This window comes from Hyaena hyaena, unplaced genomic scaffold (genome assembly GCF_003009895.1).
Source record: "Hyaena hyaena isolate Hyena2069 unplaced genomic scaffold, ASM300989v1 scaffold_1376, whole genome shotgun sequence".
In the NCBI taxonomy this organism is placed as follows: domain Eukaryota; kingdom Metazoa; phylum Chordata; class Mammalia; order Carnivora; family Hyaenidae; genus Hyaena; species Hyaena hyaena.
In genome coordinates, this window is record NW_024082009.1 from 54,265 (window position 1) to 77,605 (window position 23,341).

Below are 23,341 nucleotides of genomic sequence, written 5' to 3' on the forward strand. Positions count from 1 at the left end.
ATTAAGGCATAGGGTAATAGAGGAAAGAGAAGGCAATTCTAACTGTGAAAACCAAAGAAGGCTCCACAAGGAAGACAGCAGATGATATAGAATGTCGTGGCCTAATTTGCTTTGCTAGAAGGTGACAAGATGGTTATAAATGCAACATCCGTTGTCAAGAAAATAAAAAGTCTCTTCTATCCATACATCTTGATCTGGAGAATTTTGTTCTATATTGAAACAGGAATATGTAAATATTTATTCAGTCCTAAAATAAACACCACCTATCCAAAACAATGACCCAACAACAATAATAACAACAGGGGACACCTGGGTGGCTCAGCCAGTTAAATGTCTGACTCTTGATTTCAGCCCAGGTTATGATCTCACATTTGTGAGATGGAGCCCCATGTCATCCGGCTTCACATTGGGTGTGGAGCCTGCTTAAGATTCTCTCTCTCCTCTCCTTCTGCCCTCTCCCACTCAAGAATATGCACATGTGTGCACACATGTGCTCTCTCTAACAAATAGATGATAGATAGATAGATACACCCTTTCAAATTCAATGTAACAGAACTACAAAAGTACAGAAAATTCAGAGAGGGCTATTTTCAAGTATTGTAGTCAAAATATACATAACTCTTTCAAAAAGAAAGCAAAGTATACAAAGGATGACAATTTAGATTGGCTATCTCGGGCAAAGGTAAGGGAGAGCAGAAAATAGTTCTTAGGGACACAGGACATGTGTTTCCAAATCAGAAGAGACGGTCAGTCTCCATCAGCAGACTTAATGGAGAGGTGAAGCATGTCAGCTTGCAGACAAATTAAAACCCTGTGCAAAGAAAATCAGAATTGTTACACTGATATATAGTAAATATCATAACATTTTAGGAAAAAACCTATTTTAACATCTACAGCTACACTAAAGCTGAGAAGCCGACTACCAGGACATTGGAGAAAAAGTAGTTGCACAATTCTGAGTGCTTAGAAGAGGATGCTGGGTATCTAAATTGAAACCAAGGGGGACAGCAATGAAATTTGCTAGTAGGTAAGATATAAATCTCTTACCTGCACGCCATCTTCACAAAAATCATAGCTTTTACTAACAGCTTTGGGACAATCGCCAGGAATTTTACTATTAGCAATGTGTTCATTGACATCGTCTCCTGAAAACAAAAACAATGCTTAGTTCAAGAGATTCATTACATATATACATATTATTTTCAAGCTAAATATAGCTAAATTGACAACATAAATTTTGTTTTAATGGCTTCTTATTCTTTAGACAAAAGCAAATTTTTGTTAAATTTATCCAAATATGAGCAATTATTTTATAATTTTCTTTCGGGAAGCAATTTTTGTAGACCTAATGCATTGAAATCTTACCTGGTGTGCTGTTGAAGTCACCACAGAGACCACAAGTTGGATACTGCTTGTGAAGAGTAAGCTTTAAAAAAAAAAAAAATCACATGTACATGTTTATAAAACATTGAAAATACCTCAAAACAAAATTTACCCAAACCAAAGGACAGCGTCTGTTCATGTTCAATTTTATCTAAGCTGGTTACTTAGGGATGTACTATAGGACCTTTTGTAAAGGACCAGGATCTCTAAGTTGGAAAGTTCCTGACTCCACCTCTTACTGTGTGTCTTTGGGCAGATTATTTAACTTTTATTAGCCTGAATTTCCTGAGTTCCATCACCTATAAAATAAGATTAATAATAGTATGTACTTCAATGTATTTTAAATATTAAATAAAATCATGCTTAGCACAGTGAATAATGATTTCTCAGTAAACGTTAGCTCTTATTTTCCTTATAAAGTATTGTTTTTATAACTTAAAGCAAAGAACAAAAGGCCCAAGAATGTAAGAAAATCAGAGAGAGACTTACTGAGAGTTTGTTATTTTTGTCCCACATTAAAGACATGATTCCTCTACGGCTATTCAGGACATTATGTTCTCCATATTTTTTAATGTGTATCAATTTATTGTTATATGGTATCTGTACACTGAAAAGTTTAAAGCACAAGTACACATAAGGCTAGGAATAGTATTATGTTTTTCTAATAATTCAAGTTCTATATTTAGCATCATAAATATAATACTGGCTAACAAATATTAAAGCTTTCTTTTTCCTATATTTTCAGAAGATACACAGAAGTTTTATCCAATTTTTGAAAGACTTTTAAAGAACAATGAATAAATCTTTGAGCTTTGGAGAAATAAAAAAGAAGAAACTGGTTCAGTGAAAGGAATAAATGATCAAATAATTTGAAATGTTCACAAGCAGGGTATCATGTCTCAACTTCTTATCCTGGAAAAAATTCAAATATGACACCCCTTCCAAATTTAAATTGCTACTTCTAAAAACAATGACCTGAGTTTAATCTATTGAAAATTCTCTTATTTTTAATGATAAATATACAAATGAAAATTGAAATATTCTATTAACAGACATGTTGAATATGCATGTTGCCCCAAATCTAGGTACTCAAAATAGTCAAACAACAAAACTACTTTTTCTCCCTACCTTGTTATAGGAATAAATACAGTATCTTAAAATCCCACAACTAACAAAATGTTCTGTCTGACTCCTGTCTAAGAATTCATTATAAATACAGATATGAGCACCAAAATAAGAAAAGAGTACCATCTTTTCCCTAGTCAACCTTTTTTCTTTTTCTCAGGTTACTTTAATTTTTAAAAAAATTTTAATGTTTATTTATTTTTGAGAGGGGGGGAGGTGCAGAGAGAGAGGGAGACACAGAATAGGAAGCAGGCTCCAGGCTCTGAGCTGTCAGCACAGTGTGGGGCTTGAATTCACAAACCAAGAGATCATAACCTGAAATGAAATCAGATGCCTAACTGAGCCACTCAGGCTTCCATCTTTTTGCTTAGGTTACTTTAAGTCATGTTATAGCATTTATCCATTAACACTGTAACATTTACCTTTCTTCGTTAACTAGAATGATGTCACCAAAAATAGTGACATCATTACTGTCGATTTTAACTATTACTTTTTCAATGTCACTATTATTGTTTCGTTTGATCTCAATATTAAAATCTCCTCCAGATTCAACACAATGACGGCAGAAAGTGTATGTGCAGGAAGACTCAAAGGAAAAGATGCGGCCATTGAAAGCTTTATATGCTCCTTTGCCCCAGGTAGAAGCTTCACCTACAAAATATTTAGAGTAGAATATTCATGATTGTTTAGAACTATTAATGTGGCTTCTAAGTGCTTATGTACCAAGAAAAAACATCACTGAAAGTTTCTGTTTTCCCAGCCACCACCTTAAATCAGTACTTTTCTTTCTCACAGACAGCAAAAGCAGACTGAAAGTACTGCCTGAATCCTTGGGAACATACAAAGGTTGATATTCTGGTCAAATAAAACATGAACAAAAACATGTTGTTTCCCACGGGAAAGGGAAATTGTCTCTACTGTGGGGAGGTATATATGGAGTTGTCTGTTTGCCTACTTGTTTTGCTTTTTGTAGAAATAGACTTTTTAATGTTGTAGGAGTTGGTTGCCATTTATCAAATAAGTAAATAAGTGTAAAGAATATTGTTTCTCTATGTATATGTACATATGCATACATGTTTATATATGTTCATGTATATGTGTCATGTGCATGTGTGTATATGTATATCTTTGAGGAAAGACAGTGCAAATGTGATGTCATTCAAACATAAAATGATAAAACAGACAATGGGCAAATGTTTAAAACCAGTTTCAAATATTGTTTACTTTGTGACCTTATTAGGTACTGGCTGGCTTGGACATAATAATATGGGTAGAAATCAAAGTCCTTTTTACTTACCAATAATTGCATTTGTTTCTGAGTATTTTGGAGTTGCTTCTGGAATATGGGATCCTTTTTCTATATAACACAATGCATAGATTATTTCCAATTTCAAGATATATGTTGATTTTAAATATACAAGATATTTGGGCTTCTACATGGGAATTTAGAAGCTGATATTGAAAGCCATTAGTGGATTTCTTTATCCTGATTATATAATTTGACTTTGTGAGAACTATAATTTGCCACAGTCATATATATGATGATCTCTGAAATCCATATTTTTTTGAAAAATTAGCCATAGTATTTTCAGGAATCATTATGAGCTTATTCATTCTGAGTCATGTACAATTACTAATGTATGCTGTATCCCTTACAGAACTACATTTTCCACTTCAAAAACAGAACTCTGCCAGCATACTTTCACTGAGAGTCACTAGCTAAACAGGCCTAAGGTAGATTTTACTAAAATAGTCTACTGTGTAATACTAATAATTCAATTATCTGTATATGAAGAGAGCTTTATTCTCCTGATCAAAGGAGGAAATACATACATCTTGAAACTTTCCCATGATTATTTTTAATGCATTCACCCTTTTATGTAACCAAGTAAATTTATATGAAACTTTAGAGCAAGGTTTAAAAGCAAGCAGAATAGAACAGCAATAACAATAACACAAATGAATATTTTGATAGAACAATAAAATATTTTTCACAGTGTAATTTACTGTGTATCTTGAGGTCACTTATCTTTACTACAGTTGTCTTTCCTTAGGTAATATAGTATAATATATACAAGTTATTTTTAAAGTCATTTAAAAATAATATATCTAAAATGACAAAAGAGAAGTTTATTATATTTATTTTGGTTCCCTTAAAGTATAATTTAATATACCTTATTCACGAAATTTTTTAAAATATACATTTGGTCATCTAAACTTTCATACATAAAGAGAAGCATTTAGAAGTTCAATTCAACATGGAAAACACACAATATATCATGTCCTAGTAAATCAATAATCTACAGAACATTTAAATTTTAAAATGAAATACACACACACACACACACACACACACACAGATACATACACACACATCATATACATGCATTTTTAAACACTGGAGGTCATAAGTCAATCTACCTGGAGTACTGAGTGGTGCAGAGGTACTGTAGTCAGCTGGGCTTGTGACACCTGTTTTAATACAAAATAGGCTGTTTTACTTGGTAAAATACGGAAAAAAAAGTTTTTAAAATCTGATGGATAAACCATGGATCCAAGTTCAGCAATGCTAATGCTAGCAGATTTTGAACAATGTGAAGCTATATAAAAAAATATTATCAACTTAACCTGCAGGAGTAACAAAATTAAATGCCTTGCCACCAAATGCAATGATCAAATTAACTCACTCCAGATCAGGTGCCTTTAAAATGTGCTTAGGGAAAAATAAAGTTTTGTATAAACAGGATTCAGGGTTTCCTATCCCTGTTTCAGACACATTGACTCCCCCTTTGCATTGCTTTACATTTGGAAAACCTGGGCACCATTTTAATATGTCAACTGAACAAAAGATTCTGTACTCACAGAAACCAGAAGTCTAAAACCCACTGATACAGTTGAACTGAGAGTTCATCTCAACATGTCTAATGCCAATAAGACAATAATGTCAACAGATCCAGAACTTGCCACTTCAAAGCCACTAGATTTACTACCATTAGATACCCTACCAGAAAGAACACTAAGTAATACAAGTCTATCTCATTTGAAAAAAAAAAATGAAGACAGTCAAAAGCTGGTATCCAAACAACAGAAAAATCTCAGACTGGTTACCAGTCCACAACAGAAAGAGGAGAGACAACTACTTCTTAATACATTTTGCAGGAATACATCCTAAATTGGAACACCTGAACTAATGGCAGCACACCTGGGGGTTAAAACTGGTTTCTCTTAAACCATTTGTACCAACTGGTTTTAAATAAGATCAATGGCAATAAAAAATGAGTGATTTTAAATTTCTCAGTTCCATTGAAATGTTGACCTCAAAACTGATGTCCAAAGATTAAGAACAATCCAAAAGTGAATTATTATTTCTTTATTACCAAGCCTTTGCTGAACAGATTCATTGATAGTCAATCCTGACTGAGGTCAACCATTACTACACTAAGTAGATCTCTTGCTAACTAAACTTTACCTTTTAAAAACATATCAATCCTCAAGTTGATCCCTAAATATGAATCCTGAATATCTTTCAGATAACTTATGTCATTAGAAGTGAATCTCCTGCCCACAGTTCTGAGATCACTTAGTCTAGTGGTGTCCAAGATTTTCCCATACTGCTAGAAGAATCAAAATAGTCCCCATATCACAATAAATATTACCAATGTGTACCACAAATACCTAGACTATTCAATCTAATGCTTCCATTAAATAGAAATATTATATTTTGAGATGTTCAAAAAGGATGGAATTTATTTACTCTTACCAGAAATAAACTTGCAAAAAATTTTAAACCATCAAGACCAGATCCAGAGTACAAAGATCAAATCCAACAAATCAACACTTCACATATGCGACTCCAAATCAATTTTGCATAAAGGCAACAAAAACAATTCCAAATAAATATAATCATAGCCACTAAACTCATTCCACATTCTACGGAAAAATATTAAATGACTTTTTCCTAATCACACCTAAACACAGTTTATTATTTCAGGATTTTGTCTTGCTTTAAATATCATTATTAATATTTATGATTTTTTTGTTATTTTAAAACATATGTTAGAATCCTGACTTTCTAAACATCAGGCATAAATCCCAATTCTCAAGCCATGGGAACCAGATCCAATAATATCCTTTCCAGTATCACAGGTACCTGTACCACTAAGGCCAGTTTCACCAAATTCGTTTGGTCCAGAAGTACCAACATCAAGTCCAGCTGCACCCTTCCTTCCTCCACCACTTCCAGAACCAGAAGACCAAGTGATTTCTCCTAATGGAAAATCAAAATGTGATTAAAAGAAATGAAGAAGGAAGAAACTAATTTGGATTTCTTGGGAACAGAGTCCAGGTTAAGATACCTGTGGCACTGACATCAGATTCAGGACTCAAGTATCCAGCCCCCACGATTCCACTGCTACTCTCTCCATTCCTACCAATTCCACTTATTCCAAATCCCTGCTGATCAGATGACCCCAAATTGAATCCTGAGTCTTCAGAGATACCACCAGAATATTCATCCCCATTTCTTGCATTTGAGTCACCTGCTGAATACAAAATAATGGTCATGAGAATTATTTTTTATGCATAACATAATTCAGAATTTTTCTATGCACAGAAATTAACCATCAACACCTAGAGCACTGGAACTAGAGCCTCCAGTACCTCTTACTCTATATCCATCCAAGTCTGTACCATTATGGCCATTGGATTTGAACCAGAATCTCTAAAACCAAATTGAGTTTCACCTTTCCTCTCTCCATTTTCAAAATTAGACGACCAAGTCCTTCCCTCTAATGGAAGTATTTTCATGTTACTTTTAAAAATGATTAAAAAATTGAAACTCATTTCAGTTCCACAAAGAGTTCACATTAGGAGAATGTCCAGGTTATGGGCATTGGACTGGAGATTCAAGGATCCAGACACAACATACATGGTGCTGCTCATTCTATCAATCCCCTGCCTCCAAAATTCCTTTTTACCAAATCCTGAACTTTCAAGATTTTCACCAGCATGCTCACCACCACTTTTTGTACTAGTGCTTCTGCCAGAATATTAAAACTGTGTCAACAGGATATAGTTACTAATTATAAATTATTAAATTTATTAATTATAAATTTTATAATTGAGAAACTTTTAAGCAAAAAATTAACTATCAACATCCATACCATGAAAATTACATTCTCTAGTACCTTTTATTACATTTTCACTAAGACCAATGTCATCAAATCGATTTGAGCCAGATTCTACAAAATCAGATTTAGCTTCATATTTTCTATGTCCATGTCTCAAATCAAATGATGAGGACGTTTCCACTAACAGAGAAATAAAAATGTTAGAAAATAATAGATGAAAGGCTGAAATCAATTTTGATTTCACCTGAGCAGAGTGTAAGATCAGACTACCTTAGCCACTGGCATCTGATTCCTTGCTGCGCTTACTCTGGTCAAATCCTCTGCCTCCAAATCCCTTTTGACCAATTTCTCAAAATCATAGCTCAAATTTTCTGATATGCTATCCAAAAAACTATCTCTAATTCTTGCACTGATGTAAATGTAAATGTAAAATGATTGTCATCAGGACATTTTTTAATAAATTTTATGATTCAAATTTTTTAATGCACAGAACTAAACCATGGAACTAGATTCATCAGTATGTTTTATTCCATTTTCACTAAGGCCATTGTCACCACAGCAATTTGAACCAGAATCTCCAAAACCAAAATCAGTTCCAAACATCTTTCCTTCAAGTCCAAGAGCAAAAGACCCAGGCCTTCCCGTTAACAGAAAATTCAAAATAGTATCAAAATAAAAGAATGATTATTTGAAATCCAATTGGATTTCTCAGGAACAGAGACTGAGTAGAATACTTGAGCTACCAGCATTTCTCAAACTGGTATCACGTCCAGAATATAAAATGATATCACAGAGTATATTGAAAACCTTTCATAACTCAGAATTTTTTATGCATTAAAATGAGACCTCAATATCTAGATCATTGGAAATGGGTCCTCCAGAACTACCCACTTGACTTCCTTCCATTTTTATTTTGCTATTAATGCCACTGCCACCAAATAAACTCAAACCAGAAGCTCCAAAACCATATGCATTATCGCCCTTCCTTTTTCCAAGTTCCTAACCAAAAGACCTGGTTCCAACTGACAGAAAAATTAAAATGTTATTAAAAATTAGCTTTACTTAATTAGTTAAATGTCAAATATTTAAAAAGTTTATTTTTAAACAAGTAGTTAATTTTAAATTTTCTGGAATGAGTCTTAGTTGGGATACCTAAGCTATGAGCATCAAACCCAAAACCTATTGATTTACCCCCAGCAGATCCTCTGTTGCTCATTTCATTCCAGTCAGCTCTACCAATGTCCAATCCCTTTTGATCAGATGCCCTCAAACCAAATCCCAAATTTCCAGAGACACTGCTACTAAATCCAGCCCTATGTCTTAGGTTGGTGTTATCTCCTGAAATGAGAACAAACAAACATTGTTACCAGGTAATAATTTAATACAACTTATGACTCTACTTTTTATGCACAAAACCTAAATAGTAATACTTAGATCACTGGAATTCGATTTTCCAGTGTTGTCTATTTCATTTTCTAGCAAAGCCTTTTTGTTCAAAACCACTGACCCCTACTCCACATGAACCACAATTACCAAGACCAAATACAAATTCACCCTTCTTTCCACCACCAAGACCAAAACCAAAAGGCGACTGTAAAACGCAACAGTTATCAAAAGCAAAAACAAAGGATGTAAATTATTTGTATTTTTTTTCTTCACAGAGTCTGGATCAGAATTCCTGAGCCACTGATATGAGAACTAAAAACCCATGGATTTACCAACAAACTCCCTTCTCTTCTTCTTTCCACCAATTACCACATCTTTTAAGATAATTGCTCTGACACAAAAATAGCTAGACTTACTGTACTGTATTGGCCCTAACTTCTTTCACTGACTTTAATCTCCAAAATATAAAATGCTATTTATTCACACTTTTGTAAATTTATTTTTTTCTGGCATTCTTTTTCAAGAAACTAACTGAGGAGTGATGAAACTTAAGAAGTTAGCACCACAAAAGTACAAACACAAGACCAAAATTTTTCTGTTCGTTATGACAAAACCTGGGAACAAGAGAGCTTAAGTGGCTTTCCCAAAGTCCACAGAAGGTTGGCAGGAAAGATTGGGGATAGAAACTGGATCTCTCCCTTCCAGATCCAAGCTCCTACATAAAAACATTACATCTAATTGTCTCTTCACTAAAAGGTTGCTGATTTCTGTTAAAGATAATACAGGTCCTTTAAGAATTAAACAGAATTTAAAAAATGTTTCTGTGAGTTCTTCTAACACTAAAATCCATACTGGTCAAAAGCAACACCCTGCTTTGGTAATTGATTGACTTTTTCTGTCAAAAGCAGAAACTAAGAAACAACTTAGAATACCTGTTTCACTGAGAGCAGAATCAGAGCCATCTAATCCACTTACTGCATTCACATCAAATCCACTTTGGGCATATGGACCCCTACCAATGTCATTTTGATTTGAAGCAGTGCCATCCAATTCAATACCACCAAAGATACCGTTGGCAAAATGACTTGCTGAATCGGTTTTCTCTACCACACAAAAATACAATCATTATCAGAGAAAAGTTGCATTCATTCATAATGTACAACAAATTAATCTATACACAGTGCTTGAACTAGGCCTACGTTATAGTTTCAAAAATATCCCTCCCCTCTGTATAACTTCCCATATATAACTCCACAGTGTAATCAGGGGTATGCATGGCAACCAATTTGCCATGAGGTTTGAGAATTCCATTAAAAAAAACTGAAGAATTGAGACCATTTAAGAAAATCTCACTGTGTTCTTTAGAACACGAACAATTAACACCTCAGTACTGTAAACAAGAGCAAAAATATTTGCATTAACTTATAGGTCATACTGAGTTTGTCAGTCCCAAAACAAATGACTGGAGAGACAGAGAACTAACATTCTTCCTGAAATATTTCAATTGCACCCCTACACCCAAAGCTGTTTCTCCCTTTTCAGTTATCATCACTCAGACTCAGATTTCAATATAAAACATTGAAGTTATTTTTCTCATTGGAGCTTTATCTCTTCTGTTTTTGTACAGGCATGAACTATAGAGATTTCAGGGACCAGGCAAGTAAAGTAAAAGTTGGCCAGCTGTGGAAGCAGAGAGAACATATCTCAACTACAGAAAGTTAATTTTTCTCAAACAAAACAAAATTTCAGTCTCTAAACTGTTTAGAAACGCTGCTTTATAATATTTCTCAGAAAACTGACTACGCAATTTAAAGAGAGAATCCTGGTATTAAAAATAAATTGTGGTTGGAGACAAAAACGTGTGTAGGGAGACCTTACACTAAATTTGAGTCCTGGAAGTATCTTAATTAACTTAAATAATATAAAAATGATTTATCATTGTAAGAATAGCAACAAGTAGAAAAATAGCATAAGAAAATTAAACCTATCAGGAAAAAATATAACTTAATATAAGCATCTTTGCTGAAACTCTCTAAAGATGGATGGATCAGTCTCATTGGCCCTGGAATTAGTGTCTTTATATTCTCCACTATTCACATTAAGGCTATGTGCTGCAAATAGTACAAAGATGATCAGGTTGTCCTAAATGATAAAAAGCACTTGTTTCCTAGGTAAGCATTTTTCTCTAACAGTACCTGCTGGAGTGTCTTTTAATACTAAGCTATCAGTATCTTGGTGGTGTCTCCACCCATCTTCAGCCCTTCCGGGACCATCAACTCCAGTGTCAAAGGGTGAACCCACAAGAGATTTCTTTCTTCTTTCTGGGTCAGCAAAGTTCAAACTACTGTACAAAAAGCCACCTAATGTGAATAACAGAAGATCATGTTTGAAACACAGTATGGCTACCATGAAAACGCAATTTGACTGTGACTCTTTGAAAGCCGTAAGTCATTTCCTCATTACTCTGGCAGTCCTTGCAGTTACATACACAGCTTATTGACATCACTGCCATAACCATATCTTTTTGTCATAGTTCTAAGACTTCAAGAAAGATAAAGAGAACTGTGAAGATTTCACTGCCGTGTGCTAGAAACTCTTCTCACAGACAGGGCGGACACCTCCCCAGCTGCTTCCTCACCATTGCTAGACCCTAAGTACCAGTGTCCCACCTCTCCATTCAAAACAGTCTGCTGTGTTAAATCCACAGTGTCCTTGGCTTAGCAAGAGCCGGTAGAGTTAAAATAACGTACCTACTTCTCTTTTCCGTTTTTCTGCAAAGAAAAAAGATGAAAATATTATATAAATTATAGCATTCACTTCCCTCAGGTGTCAGCTTAAATGTCATCTCAATGAGGCATACTCTGACAATTTAAAATTGCCACCCCCATTCTACCACTCCCAATTATCATGGGGATTTAATTTTTACTTATTCCAGAGATTTTATCAACTTGTAATATACCATATTTACTATTTAGGTTTATTGTTTATTAACAGTCTCCTTCGTCTAGATTTTAAGCTCCATAAGCTCAAGGTTTTTTGCCTGTTTTAGTCACTGAGGTTTCCCAGGTATCTAGATTTGAATCAAACCCATCTGGGCTTCCAGACATTGGACAATGTCTCTCTTAGAGGCAAGCAACAGAAGTTCCTACTGGAACCACTCAAGTCTCACTCTGGCCTTCCTTGTGCCACAGCTCTCCTCAGAGGGCAAAGAATAAAGGCAGAGGGGGTCAGAGATGCCTGTGTGACTCAGCTGGCTAAGGGACCAACTTTGGCTCAGGTCATGATCTCATGCCTTGTGAGTGTGAGCCCCACATTGGTCTCTCTGCCCACTTTGGTTCCTGTCTCCCTCTCTCCATGCCTCTCTCCAGCTCATGCTTTCTCTCTGTCTTAAAAATAAACAAAAACATAAAAAAAAAGGCGGTGGGGAAGGCAGAGAATCAAGATTCACCAACCGAGAGCCTGTGCCATTTTCCCTCTTCCACTGTAGACCTTACTAAGTCCCCAGGGCCCTATAATCCCCAAGCCTGTTCTCAGGACCTTCATAAGCATCCTTTTCAAGACCATTCCCTTAAGGTTAGACCACATTGCAGTGATGAGAACCCCATGTCCTGGACGGAATGATCAGGAAATGCCTGTTTGCGGAAGAAATAGATGGCCCTGAAACACGCAGGCAAGGCATCTCTCTATGTGTAGGACAAAGCCAGAGATGGAAAGAGCAGGGAGATGGACACATTGGCAAGGTCACTGCCCACTTGGCTCCTGTGCGGAATCCAGTGATCTGAAAACTCTGCATTACAATCAGTCCCTTTTAAGTGTTAACAAATAGGTTTTTGTCAAGTGGGAAGAAAAAAACATTTTATTTTAAATTTTGTTCCTTTACGTTTGTGCTATTCTTTCTAAAAATTTTTTTAAATATTTTATTTATTTTTGAGAGAGAGAGAGATAGAGACAGCGTGAGCAGGGGAGGGTCAGAGAGAGAGGGAGACACAGAATCCGAAGCAGGCTCCAGGCTCTGAACTAGCCACCAGCACAGAGCCTGATGCAGGGCCCAAACGCGCGAACTGTGTGAGATCATGACCTGAGCTGAAGTTGGACGCTCAACTGACTGAGCCACCCAGGTGCCTGTTGTATGTGCTATTCTTGTTCCTGGTTATGCCCCTGGATATATTTAATACTTCTGAAACAAAGTTTCTTTATCTGTTAGATGGAGACTACATAATAAATGATAATAAAACACTATCCACTTTATAATACGGCTATTAATTAAATGAAAAAATCAGATAAGCTGAAAGCACATAGCATAGCGTCTGGTACATACTAAGTACTCAATAGGGAGCTGGGGCACCTGGGTGGCTCAGTCGGTTAAGCGACCAACTTTGGCTCAGGTCATGATCTTACAGTTCGTGGGTTTGAGCCCCACATCAGACTTGGTGCTGACAGCCCAGAGGCTGAAGCCTGCTTCCGATTATGTCTCTCTCTCTCTCTCTCTCTCTGCCCCTTCTATCAAAAATAGGTAAATTTTTTAAAAATTTAAGTACTCAATAGGGAGAGACCACATCTTTTAATATATTTTATTGTCCTCACTAAATTTGTCACAAACTCATGTAGAATTTTTATTTCATTTATTTAATTCATGATAAATATTCACTATACTTATACTCCTCCTGAGTTCAACCCCAGGTATATTAGATCTTTCATTTTATTAAACCTATGTTCCCACTGAACTTACTCATTCTGTTGTTGAAATGAATGGTCTTGTCTTTAGCCAGTGAGCCTACTAACTTATTTGCCCCTTTTTTATATACAAATCTTACTCAGAAATATATTGCCATTGGGGTCACTAGCAGTAATGGTTGCTATGTGTTTTGAATATGCCACATCTTAGACGTGTAACAGTACCTTCCATAATTATCTCTTTAATCCTCACAGTCTCCCATAAGGGTGATACTGTTATTATTTCCTCACATGTAGATGAGAAAACTGATATTTAAAAGAGGTTGCATAACTTGTCTCAGATCACCTGGCAAAATCTGCCAAGAAATCCTTTTTTTTCTTATGCAAAATGTATAATGCCATCACCTAGTTTAAAGACAGATTGCTTATACAATGCTTCAAGATAAATAAAATGTTTACTTCATAGCTCAAAGATAAGTAAAATATATTCATTTATATTTTGCATACATTTTGCACAAATTTTTGAAAGGGCTAACTTATACTCTTTAGACCACAACATGAAATAGAAGAAAGAAATAGATATAATTCTGTTCCTCTACCTTCACTCTATGGAGAAAAACTGCTGGAAGAGAGAGGTGAATATGCATGAGCTACAGAGAAGGGAAGATTTTTTAAATGGCAACAAACAAATTATATTGTCTGAAATCAGTAAAATTGAAAATATTAAAAAACAGGAAGTTATGAATCCCTTTCTCAAATATGTGAAACTTTGTCTCATTAAGGAATAAAGATTGTGCAGGATAACTTTGCTCTGCAGTTGGATCAGTTTTGTGCTGGCTGGTTGAAGCACGCTTGCTTGGCACTTTTATTCATCCAGTGCAGCTCTAGCCTTAAAGATCCTCAGGTCCCTCCCAAATAATACCTAGACCTGGAATGTTCTCTGAGAGACACAGGAAAAAACTCAATTGCTAATAATTTCAGAATATTCTCAGAGAAGTATAGAATTCCAAGTTCTCCCTTGCCTCTTTCAAACTTCTTGAATAAGGACTTTCAGAAGAATGCTAAAGACTCATATGACCCAATTTATTCTAATTAACAATCAGATTTTGTACACTTGGAAGGAAAGAAACGCTTTCTCTATCATTATAGTGAAACCTAATGAGCCCTGTCCGTAATTATGATGAGGTGATTTTGTGGTCTTTTTGAGACAACTGACCTGTTACTTATTCTCAGTTTGTGTTTACCTCAAAGGACACATTTTCCAATTACATTTTATTGTATTTAGGTTGTAGAAAAACCCAGGTATCTCAAATATCACAAAAGAAAAACATATAAAAGTAATATTGGGCTATTTTGATTGTTATATATGTTAGACCAGAATCAAATTCAATCTATATTGACATTAGCAAAAATCCTTTTGTTAGATTTAAGAAAATGTCATAAATGCAGTCTTGATTTGCTGCGGCCAATTTTTCATTTTGGTGCATAGGGAAACAAAATAATGGGTAATATTCAATGTTATTCAATTTTCTGAGGGATCTATAGTACAACTAATAGGAATAGGATCAATTTTAATTAAAACAATTCAGTAAGAAATTAATCCTGCAATACAAAATACTTCTATAAGAAAAGTACATTCTAGATTAAATATGAAAATATCTGGCCCAGATTATACAAAAACAGTATAGCGTATGATTTTTGTAATAAGGAATATTTCATTTTAAATGTTTTAGTGTTTTTTTCAGGGGAGATCTGTTTTCTCTCAAAATAAAAGCACTGTCACTTTATTGTTGTTTAGTATAAACAAGTATAAGAAAAAAAAGTAATTTACCTGATGTACTTTCAGCTATTTTTCCATCTGAAGAGAAAAAAGGGAGAATTGCTGTCATTAGTAGCTTCTCTGACAGATTTGCCAACAGAAAGTGAATTTTGATTACAGCCATTTCTTGTCCTTAGGGGGTCTTCCCATAGATATTCTCATTGAATTCAACACTCAGGCATGAATATGGTAATTATCCATTGACCATGGTATATTTATACCCCTCCAGAACACCCCCATAAAGGATAAAGACTCTGCTGGTCCTCCGCCCATTTAAAACACAGCCTAGGTGCAAGAATTAGAGCATAGCAAACAAACAATAGTTCTTGGATGACTGAAAAGGTGTAAAGCATTAATTACTATTCTGTTGTGAAATGCAGAAGTTTTAGCAAATGATTTTTTTCAGAGATACTGAATATAACCAACTACTTAATTTGAATAAAATGGCTACAATTTCTATTATACCCCTGAATATAGAAGTCATGTACATGCTACTTACAAATGATTTGTTATCATCAAGGAGAATTTTCCTCATATTTAAGTAAATGGCATGTAAATTTGCAAGCTCAAGTTACAGTTAGTATAGCTCAACTCATGATAAGAGTATAACAAATGAGGGGCGCCTGGGTGGCTTAGTCGGTTGAGCGTCCGACTTTCGCTTAGGTCATGATCTCAAGGTTCGTGGGTTTGAGCCCCGAGTCGGGCTCTGTGCTGACTGCCAGCTCAGAGCCTGGAGCCTGTTTCAGAGTCTGGGTCTCCCTATCTCTCTGACCCTCCCCTGCTCACTCTGTCTCTCTCTCTCTTTCCTAGAAATAAATAAAAATTAAAAAAAAAAAAAAAGAGTATAACAAATGAGAATTTACATGTAAGTACACATATTAAGTTATATTTAAAGATAAACATTTTTATCAAATACACAAAAGTTTTGTTTCCCAGATATTTTCTCAAAAATTATGTGAAATAAAACATTTAACAATGGTGGGATGCCTGGGTGGTTCAGTCAGTGAAGTGTCAGACTTCATCTCAGGTCATGATATCACGGTTCACGGGTTCAAGCCCTGCACTGGGCTCTTTGTTCTCAGTACAGAGCCTGCTTCAGATCCTCTGTCCCTCTCTCTGCTCCTCCACCGTTCATTCTCTCTCTCAAATATAAAAAACTTTTAACAGTGACAAGATAATTTTGCATAAATCCATATTCAAGAAGCCTCAAAGAAACCCACTTTTTTGTGTAACATTTTTATTTTGGTACTTAATGGATTGTAGATTTTTAAATGTTTCTCCATGCTCTATAATCATCACAAGTTTTCTAAAACCAAACTGCCTACATCATTCAAATAAAAAATCAAAGCATATGGTCTGATACTAATAGAAACTTGCAGAAATTGGACTGTCCTGGAAAATCCAGGACTTAGGTTAGGGTCAGCAAATCTACGCCAGAAACAAAGGCATAAATTAAGTCAAACAGAAAACAGAGCCATTTAGAAGACAGAGTTTCCCATGTGCTCTGATAAATTGTGTGGGAGCCCGACAGTGACCACAAGAAAGCGTGGTTAGGGATGCGGGGATGTGCCTGCACACGGGACTCTCTGCCTGGGCAAAGCATGCCTGCAAATGGGATGCTCTGCCAGGAGGCTTGCACACAATATCCAAGTTTAATGGTCTGCTCGCACACGAAGGAACATGCCCTCCTTAGAAATAAGGAGGAGGCTGGAATTGTGAGCAGGCCTCTTAGTAAACATGTTGTGGTCGCTTCCTCCCTTTGCTCCCACCTGTCCTTGAAATGTGTTTGGCTACTGGCCCTTAATTGGTAAAGGAATGCATCTTGTAGATTTCAGTTTGTATCCAGGTACCGGGTATAAAATAAACCGCAAGAGGGGCTTGCGTAGAATTGTTCCTCTGGCCGGAGTTGTGTCTGTGTCTGTCTTTTGTGTGTGTCTTGTCCTTTGTGTCATTTCGTCAGCAACAAATTGTTACTAAAACCAAGTTATATGTAATTACACATACAAATACACATACAAATATTTAGCTGAAGCCTAAAAAACGGTCTGGAGATACAGAAAGTAAATCATTCAAAATTAAATTGTACAATAACATTCTCCATTAGGTTAAATACCTGGAAAACTCTAATGATTTAAAAGGTAGTTTGCCACTGCTGCTACACGATCACGGGAACCTTTCCGGGGGTGGGCTGGCACCCAGCCGCAGTCTCCTGCAAACGTTCCTGGGTGCTGCCAGCATGCGGCCTTGCTCAGTGAGACCCTCCCCCAGAGGATCTGAGCAGGTCGAAGCAACAGTCCCTCAGAAGTGAGCGGTCAGGAAACACAGCCGCGTGTGAGAAAAAACTCAGGAGGGAGGTGCCACCTGGCAACCTGAGGGCATGGTCACGGACAGTGTAGAAGTGGGTAGTGGATGGAAACTGGAGACAAAGGATGGGTGCAGGATTGCTGGTGGAGAACACAGGGTTTCGATACTAGAGACGGTACCTGGGTGTCGCCATTTTCACCCCTCCCGCGCATGTGCATACACACCAACAGGCATCGCAACAATCCACCCCAGTAAGTTCAGCAGCGCCATCTAGTGGAGAATGGAGCCATTAAACTAAGCTCCACCCAACTGGGACAACCTCACTCTTCAGAGCACAAATTTCCCCACCTGCTTAGTTTGTAGACTATAACGTGCTTCATAGTTTGATTTCTAAGGGAAAAAGATATAATATCAATACTATTTCAGACTGTCTGCTGGTCCATCCATTCAATTTTCTTTATTTTTTCTTTTTCTTTTCTTTTCGTTTACTTGAATACAGAAAGAAAAATGTATTTTTATTTTCAATTTTTGTTAAGATTTTCCTTTTTTCTACTGAATTCTTTACGTTTTGTAAATTTTTAAATTCTATTTTACTTCCATCATTTCAATTTATTCTATTTTATTGTATTCATTTTCTCAAATTTTAAAACATTTTCCTTCTTTCCCCCAGTTTTTACCTAATCAATCAAACTCCTTTCAATATCACCTAGAATTTAGCATCATTTATTTAATTTTGTGTCTGCGTCTTTAAATTTTTTTTTTTTATTTATTTCTAGGAGAGAGAGAGAGAGAGACAGCGTGAGCAGGGGAGGGTCAGAGAGAGAGGGAGTCACAGACTGAAACAGGCTCCAGGCTCTGAGCTGACAGTCAGCACAGAGCCCGACGCAGGGCTCAAACCCATGAACCGCGAGATCATGACCTAAGCGAAAGTCAGACGCTTAACCGACTAAGCCACCCAGGCACCCCAAAATTTTTTTAATTTTAATTTTTTTACCTTATTAATTCCTTTTCCTCCTTCAAAATAATGAAATGAAGGAATTCAGCACAAAAGAAAGAGCAGAAAGAAATGACAGCTGAGGACTTAATCAACACAGATACAAGCAAGATGTCTGAGCCAGAATTTAGAGTCACGATAATAAGAATACTAGCTGCAGTTGAAAATAGATTAGAATCCCTCTCTATGGAGATAAAAGAAGTAAAAGCTAGTCAAGATGAAAATTTTAAAAATGCTATAACTGAGCTACATCTCAAATGGATGCCACGGCAGCAAGGCAGAGCAATGAATCAGTGACATAGAGGACAAACTTATGGAAAATAATGAAGCAGGAAAAAAAAAAAAGAGGAAAACTAGAGCAAAAGAACACACTATATGAAGAAGATAAATAAGTGACTCCTTAAAAAGGAACAACATCAGAATCATAGGGGTCCTAGAAGATGAAGGGAGAGAAAAAGGGAGAGAAGGCCAAATTCTAATTTGGGGAAAGACACAGAAAACAAAATCCAGGAAGCACAGAGGACTTCCACAAGATTCAACAAAAACCGACCATCAACAAGGCATATCATAGTCAAATTCACAAAAACTCAGACAAGAAAAGAATTATGAAAGCAGCAAGGGGAAAAAATCCTTAACCTATAAGGGAAGGCAGATCAGGTTTGCAACAGACCTGTCCGCAGAAACTTGGCAGACCAGAAAGGAGTGACAGGATATATTCAATGTGCTGAATCAGAAAAAAAAAAAAAAATGCAGCCAAAAATTCTTTATCCAGCAAGCTGTCATTCAAAATAGAAGGAGAAATAAAAAGTTTCCCAGACAAACAAAAATTAAAGGAGTTTGTGACCACTAAACCAGTCCTGCAAGAAATTTTAAGGGGGACTCTCTGAGGGGAAAAAAGACAGAAAAAGAAAAAAAGCCAAAAGCAACAAAGACTAGAAAGGACCAGAGAACACCACCAGAAATTCCAACTCTACAGGCAACATAATGGCAATAAAGTTATATCTTTCAGTGCTCACTCTAAATATCAATGGACTAAATGCTCCAATAAAAAGACATAGGATAACAGAATGGATAAGAAAACAAGATCCATCTATATGCTATTTACAAGAGATACACTTTAGCCCTAAAGACACCTTCAGGTTGAAAGTAAGGGGATAGAGAACCATCTATCATGCTAATGGTCAACAATATAAGCCACACTCATATCAGACAATCTAGAATTTAAAATAAAGACTGTAACAAGAGATGGAGAAGGGTATTTTTCATAATTAATGGGTCTATCTACCAAGAAGACATAACAATTGTGAACATTTATGCTCCAAATGTGAAAGCACCCAGATATATAAAATAATTAATCGCAAACATAAAGAAACTCATTGATAGCAATACCATAATACTAGGGGACTTCAACACTTCACTTACAGCAATGGACAGATCATCTAAACAGAAAATCAACAAGGAAACAATGGCTTTGAATGATAAACTGGGCACAGATCATCTAAACAGAAAATCAACAAGGAAACATGGCTTTGAATGACACACTGAGCCAGATGGACTTAACAGATATATTCAGGACATTTCATCCTAAAGCAGTGGAATATACTTTCTTCTCCAGTGCACATGGAACTTTCTCCAGAATAGATCACATACTGGGACACAAATGAGCCCTTAACAAGTACAAAAAGATCAAGATCATATCATGCATATTTTCAGACCACAATCCTATGAAACTCAAAATCAACCACAAAAAAGAAATTTAGAAAGGTAACAAATACTAGGAGACTAAAGAATATGCTACTGGAGAATGAATGGGCTAACCCAGAAGTTAAAGAGGAAATTAAAAAGTGCCTGGAAGCCAATGAAAATGATAACACCACAGCCCGAAACCTCTAGAGTGTAGCAAAGGCGATCATAAGAGGGAAGTATATAGCAATCCAGGCCTTCCTAAAGAAGGAAGAAAGGGCTCAGATACACAAGGTAACCTTATACCTTAAAGAGCTGAAGAAAGGACAGGAAATAAAACCCCAAACCAGCAGAAGACAGGAAATAATAAAGATTAGATCAGAAACCATTGTATCAAAACCAAAACAAACAGTAGAACAGATTAATGAAACCAGAAGCTGGTTCTTTGAAAGAAATAACAAAATTGATAAACCACTAGCCAGTTTTATCAAAAAGAAAAAGGAAAGGACCCCAAAAAAAATCAATAAGGAAAGAGGAGAGATCACAGGCAACACAGCAGAAAGACAAACAATAAGAAGAGAATATTATGAGCAATTATATGTCAATAAAATGGGCAAACTGGAAGAAATGGACAAATTCCTAGGAACATACAAACTACCAAAACTGAAACAGGAAGAAATAGAAAATTTGAACAGACCCATAACCAGTAAAGAAATTGAATTAGTAACCAAAACTCTCCCAAAAAACAAGAATCCAGGGCCAGATGGCCTTCCAGGGGAATTCTACCAAACATTTAAGGAAGAATTAACACCTATTTTCTTGAAGCTGTTCCAAAAACTAGAAATGGAAGGAAAACTTCCAAACTCTTTCTATGAAGCCAGCATTACCTTGATTCCAAAACCACACAAAGACCTCACTAAAAAGGAGAACTATAGACCAATTTCCCTGATAATCATGGATGCAAAAATCTTCAACAAAATACTAGCCAACTGGATACAACAATACATTAAAAGAATTATTCACCACAACCAAGTGGGATTTATACCTAGGATGCAGGGCTGGTTTAATATCCACAAAGCAATCAATGTGATTCATCACATCAATAAAAAAAAGGACAAGAACCACATGGTCCTCTCAATAGACGTGGAGAAAGCATTTGACAAAATACAGAATCCTTTCTTGATCAAAACCCTCAAGAACGTAGGGATAGAAGAAGCATACCTCAAGATCATAAAAGCCGTATATGAAAGACCCACTGCTGATATCATCCTGAATGGGGAAAAAACAGAGCTTTCTCCCTAAGGTCAAGAACAAGACAGGGATGCCCACTCTTGCCACTGTTATTCAACATAATATTGGAAGTCTTAGCCTCAGAAATCAGACAACACAGAGAAATAAAAGGCATCCAAATTGGCCAGGAGGAGGTCAAACTTCCACTCTTTGCAGATGACATGATACTCCATAAGGAAAACCTAAAGAATTCCACCAAAAAAAAAAAAAAAAACCCAAAAAAACCCAAAAACCAAAAACCAAAAACCAAAACAAAAAAAAACAACTGCTAGAACTTATCCATAAACTCAATAAGTGGCAGGATATAAAATCAATGCACAGAAATTGGTTGCATTCCTAAACACCAACAAAGAAGCAACAGAAAGAGAAATCAGGAATCTATCCCATTTACAATTGCACCAAAAACCATAAAATACCTAGAAATAAATCTAACCAAAGAGGTATAAAATCTATACACTGAAAACTGTAGAAAGCTTATGAAAGAAATTGAAGAAGACACAAAAAAATGGAAAAATATTCCATGCTCCTAGATAGGAAGAACAAATATTGTTAAAATGTCAATACTACTGGGGCGCCTGGGTGGTTCAGTCGGTTGGGCGTCCGACTTCAGCTCAGGTTGTGATCTCATAGTTCGTGGGTTTGAGCCCCATGTCTAGCGCTGTGCTGATAGCTAGCTCAGAGCCTGAAGCCTGTTTCGGATTCTGAGTCTCCCTCTCTCTCTGACTCTCCCCTGCTCACGCTGTCTCTCAGAAATAAATTTAAAAACACTAAAAAATGTCAATACTTCTAATATGCAATGCAATCCCTATCAAAATAATACCAGTATTCTTTACAGAGCTAGAACAAACAATTCTAAAATTTGTATGGAACCAGAAAAGACCCAGAATCAGCAAAGCAATCTTGAAAAAGAAAACCAAATCTTGGAGGCATCACAATCCCAGACTTCAAGCTATATTACAAAGCTGTATTACAAAGCTGTAATATCAAGACAGTATGGTACTGGTACAAAAACAGACATTCAGATCAATGGAACAGAATAGAGAACTCAGAAATAGACCCACAAATGTATGGTCAACTAATCTTTGACAAAGCAGGAAAGAATAGTCTATGGAATAAAGACAGTCTCTTCAGCAAGTGGTGCTGGGAAAACTGGAAAATGACTTGCAGAAAAAAGTGAACCTGGAAAATGACTTGCAGAAAAAAGATACCCTACACAAAAATAAAGCTCAAAATGGATGAAAGACATAAATGTAAGACAGAAAGCCATCAAAATCCTCGAGGAGAAAGCAGGGAAAAACCTTTTTGACCTTGGCCACAGCAACTTCTTACTCAACACGTTTCTGGAGGCAAGGGAAACAAAAGCAAAAATGAACTATTGGGGCCTCATCAAAATAAAATCTTCTGCACAGCAAAGGAAATAATCAGTAAAAGTCAACTGATGGAATGGGAGAAGATATTTGCAAATGATGCGTCAGAAAAAGGATTAGTATCCAAAATCTATAAAGAAATTATCAAACTCAACACCCCAAAACCAAATAATCCAGTGAAGAAATG

General features: G+C 36.0%; 1 protein-coding gene across 1 annotated transcript in view; it reads right to left on the reverse strand.

Annotated features, from left to right (window-relative positions):
- Positions 1–23,341, reverse strand: part of MUC19 (mucin 19, oligomeric) — a 74,051-nt gene that overhangs the window by 41,564 nt on the left and 9,146 nt on the right. Inside the window, exons 3-14 of the mRNA XM_039223568.1 lie at positions 11,774–11,794; positions 11,219–11,383; positions 9,999–10,126; positions 9,171–9,228; positions 8,829–8,975; positions 7,695–7,817; positions 6,864–7,046; positions 6,659–6,775; positions 2,931–3,159; positions 1,873–1,990; positions 1,366–1,426; positions 1,048–1,145 (exon numbers count right to left, since the gene is read on the reverse strand). Coding sequence (XP_039079499.1) covers positions 1,048–1,145; positions 1,366–1,426; positions 1,873–1,990; positions 2,931–3,159; positions 6,659–6,775; positions 6,864–7,046; positions 7,695–7,817; positions 8,829–8,975; positions 9,171–9,228; positions 9,999–10,126; positions 11,219–11,383; positions 11,774–11,794 — 1,448 coding nt within the window. The remainder of the gene's footprint in view (positions 1–1,047; positions 1,146–1,365; positions 1,427–1,872; positions 1,991–2,930; positions 3,160–6,658; positions 6,776–6,863; positions 7,047–7,694; positions 7,818–8,828; positions 8,976–9,170; positions 9,229–9,998; positions 10,127–11,218; positions 11,384–11,773; positions 11,795–23,341) is intronic.